This window comes from Halyomorpha halys, unplaced genomic scaffold, assembly GCF_000696795.3.
Source record: "Halyomorpha halys isolate HHAL.00 unplaced genomic scaffold, Hhal_1.1 Scaffold2548.1, whole genome shotgun sequence".
Classification (NCBI taxonomy): domain Eukaryota; kingdom Metazoa; phylum Arthropoda; class Insecta; order Hemiptera; family Pentatomidae; genus Halyomorpha; species Halyomorpha halys.
This window is the reverse complement of record NW_027106405.1, coordinates 34,309-37,884: the sequence shown is the minus strand read 5'-3', so window position 1 is coordinate 37,884 and position 3,576 is coordinate 34,309. Positions and strand designations below refer to the sequence as shown.

The following is a 3,576-nucleotide window of genomic DNA, read 5'->3' as shown; positions in this document are numbered from 1 at the left end:
TACATTGTAGAGTGAATGAGCCTTATAGTATTGATAATTTTAATTAGGTTTATAAAATCCTTGATAAAATTATGTAGTATATAATTTAAGAAATTGTAATATTAATATCTGTACCGTGTAAGTATATAAATAGATGCTATTTAGCATTATTATTATCACTTTTCTTGTTTTGGCAGATGAGTAAGGCCGCTATGCTCCAGAAAGGTGCAGATTACATTGTACAATTAAGGAATGAGAGAAGTTCGTTGAAACAAGAAATGGACAGCCTTAGACAACAGATAGAATCATTAAATAGCACAATTTGGTAAGATAAACAGATTTATTATTTTAAACATGAATCTAATATATCTAAATATATTAATAAGATGATGATTTCTAGTTGTTCGAACAAAGTTTTTGATTTATGTAAAACTATATCTCAGGAACCATTCGACGTACAGATGTCTGTCAGCAATCAAATTAAAAATAGTTTAATGTACTGTAAAGTAGTTTATAACATTTATCTTGTTAGAGGTAGTAGTTTTTATGATATTTGGATATGAATATGAAATTTTGTCCAAACAACTTAAAATCAATTTATTTTAGCAAATATCACGAAATTACTACTACAAAGATAAACATCATAAACTACTTTGTAGTACATTGAACTAGCTTCAATTTGAGTGCTAATAGACATCTGTACGTCTGATGGTTCCTGAGATATAGACTTCACACAATAAATTCACTAACAACTGATTTTTCAGTAAATTTTTTATGAAATATTGCTTTTTGAAAAAAATTTATCTTCGAAACTATTGAATGTAAACAGCTCTGTTTAACTTCAAATTATGTTACATTAGGTTTTCTAGTGTTGTAGGTAGTTTTAACGATATGGAGCTCAATATGAAAAATTATTTTTTTTTTAAGGTCTTGAAACACCAGCCATTTTTTATTTCTCCTATCTATACTTATCAGACTTATCAATTTTGACTAGAAATTATATATAGTTTTCATTAAAGTAATAAAAAATTGGGTTGAAATAACTACCTTTTTTTCTCTTCTTGGCCTCTTGTAGTATTACTTTGGCTGTATACAATGATACCCATATCTGATTAATAGAGTCCACACTCATGCATACATTTCACTCAGATATGGAAGAAATCGAGGGAGGCACTTGTGTGTCTCAGGAGTCAACTGATTATGGAAATATGTTATCATTTATATTGCTTAAGAAGTTTTCTATTTTTTGTTCTAGCAATTGTCAGTCTATGTTACCAGTTACCGGAGCTCCTGTTTCTCGTCACAGAAGTAACAAAATGAGGGATATGTATAAGCAGTATGTAAAATCTAGAACGATCGAAAATTGGAAATTCTGGATTGTATCCTTTAAACATTATTTTTCGTTTTTCAACTTTTAGTAATTATATATTTGTAGATTTGACTATAATGAGAATTTTATTATTTAAAAAAAACTTTTCTATGGAAGGACTTACGGACACAGCTCGTTAAGTTTCTTTACTGTCTGGTGTTGTCATGTAAGAGTATAGGTCTCTTCTGATTAACTGATGGAGCTTGTTTTTGATGCATTTTGTCAACATCACTGTAGTAGGATTTGGATATGATGGTTTCAACTCTCGGTGAAAAGAAGAAATGGATTATTTGTGCCACTGACAACTACACAGAAACCAATAATTTTTTTTAATGTAAATTTGGTTTTGACAAGTATCCCTGTCTTTCATCTATATTTAACCACTGACTTGACCAATGTCTGTTGCCATATACAATCTACTTTTCATCACATGTAATTATCTTTTCGATTATCCTTTGATTTTTTTTTGCCTATTAAGCAATGAAACGCATGTCTCTAATCACTTCAGCTGCTGCTGCTCATTGTCAGCAGTTTTATTTTAAAGCTTGTTTTATTAATGATTGTACCATTTCTGTAAGATGAGAAGTATAATGCTATTCCATCTGTAAAAAGGCTACTATCATTATTATGAAGGTTATAATATAATTTTTATTATTATTAAGGCTATAATATAATTGTATTATTATCAAGGTTATACTATCATTTTTGAATTGTGGATACAGAATTTGTTATAAAATATTAGTAGCAACTTTCAAATAAATCAAGACCAATAAAATAATTATATCATTATTATGCTTGATCTACTCATTTGTCACTTTCCACTAATCCGAGACTTTTACAAATTCTTGGTAAGTAAGCAAAGAAAGCAATCAATATTGGTATCCCTTCGCTTGTATGTTCTTTTGACTATTGTCGGCTATTACATTCGATTTTCACTATAAAAACAAAGAAAAAAAAAATAGGCTAAATGAAAGAAAACATAAATACCAGCAAATAGATTGCAGATGATAAAAATTTCTAAAAAATAGTACTACATAACCTATAAATTCAACCTCCATTCAAGAATTTTTATTAGAAACTTGTTAATTTAATTACCTAGATATATAATGTCTTTATAAATACATATTTGTTCAATCAAAAATAAACTGCTTAAGGTAATTTAAAACAATGAATTTTCTACAAATCAATAGAATTTTAAAATATACAATTTTAAACTAAAGTTAATTATAGAATCCAAAGGTTGAGGAAATTCTTTAATTAATTAAAACACGGAGAGCACAAACATTTATCTGTTGACAGTTCTAAAACAATGCAAAATAAAATCAAACATGTGGATGCAGCACAAGCGTTCTTTGATTTATGCCCAAAAACAAAAAATTTGTGGCCCAGCCACATATTCAGGAAAATTTGTACCAGCCAATCCAAATAACCAATCCACACGCTTGCACCTGCCCAGATTTGCCAAACGTGTAGAGACACTTTTGCAAAAGAGAACAAATCCCAGTTAGTTATATTTCATTAATTTTTTTTGTATTAGTTGTTAAATTTATATATTTTTATCTTGTGTATTTTTTGTTTAAAAATACTTAGACATTTATTTATTGGTCGTTATTGTTATAATTTACAACTTATTTAATTTATTAAAGTTTCCTTCACTCTTGAATTAGCTAAGTTTAATTGGAGAACCACTTTTGGAGTCGTTTAACAATAATGTTTCGACTAATAGCATCGAAGATCTATACCAGAGCACACTTCAGTGGGTGGATCAGCACTGCACTCTGGTGGATTTAAGGCCAGGTGAGATTACATAAATAAGACCATATCCTTGTAATTCACTTACGGTCAATCATCTAATATATAAAAATCAATATTTGTTTGTTCGTACATTATGCGCTGTCAAACTGTTCATCCAATTATGATGGAGCTTTTTGATAAATTTTCACGATTCTCTTGAGAAGGTTATAAGCTATTCAGATTTTTTTGGTTAAAAAAAAAAGCAATAAGGCTTAAAGTAAAGTTGGTCAATGAAATTTTTTTTTAGGTAAAATCAAATCATATTGTTTTTAGCTTCGTCTGAAACCCTCAAATACCATTTTTCTAAGAAATTAAAAATTGGAAATTTTTCACTTTAAGAAGAAATCGCCTAAATCAGATATAATTAACAATTATACAGTTAATTTAGGTTCTGCTTTTATTTTCATTGCATTCTCGGAAGGTTACCATAGCAA

General features: G+C 28.6%; 1 protein-coding gene across 1 annotated transcript in view; it reads left to right on the top strand.

Moving 5' to 3' along the window:
- The window catches only part of Mondo (MLX interacting protein mondo), a gene marked incomplete in the record, with an annotated part of 32,327 nt that overhangs the window by 21,486 nt on the left and 7,265 nt on the right, over positions 1-3,576 (top strand). Inside the window, 3 exon segments of the mRNA XM_067044748.1 lie at positions 177-304; positions 1,235-1,358; positions 3,016-3,145. Coding sequence (XP_066900849.1) covers positions 177-304; positions 1,235-1,358; positions 3,016-3,145 — 382 coding nt within the window.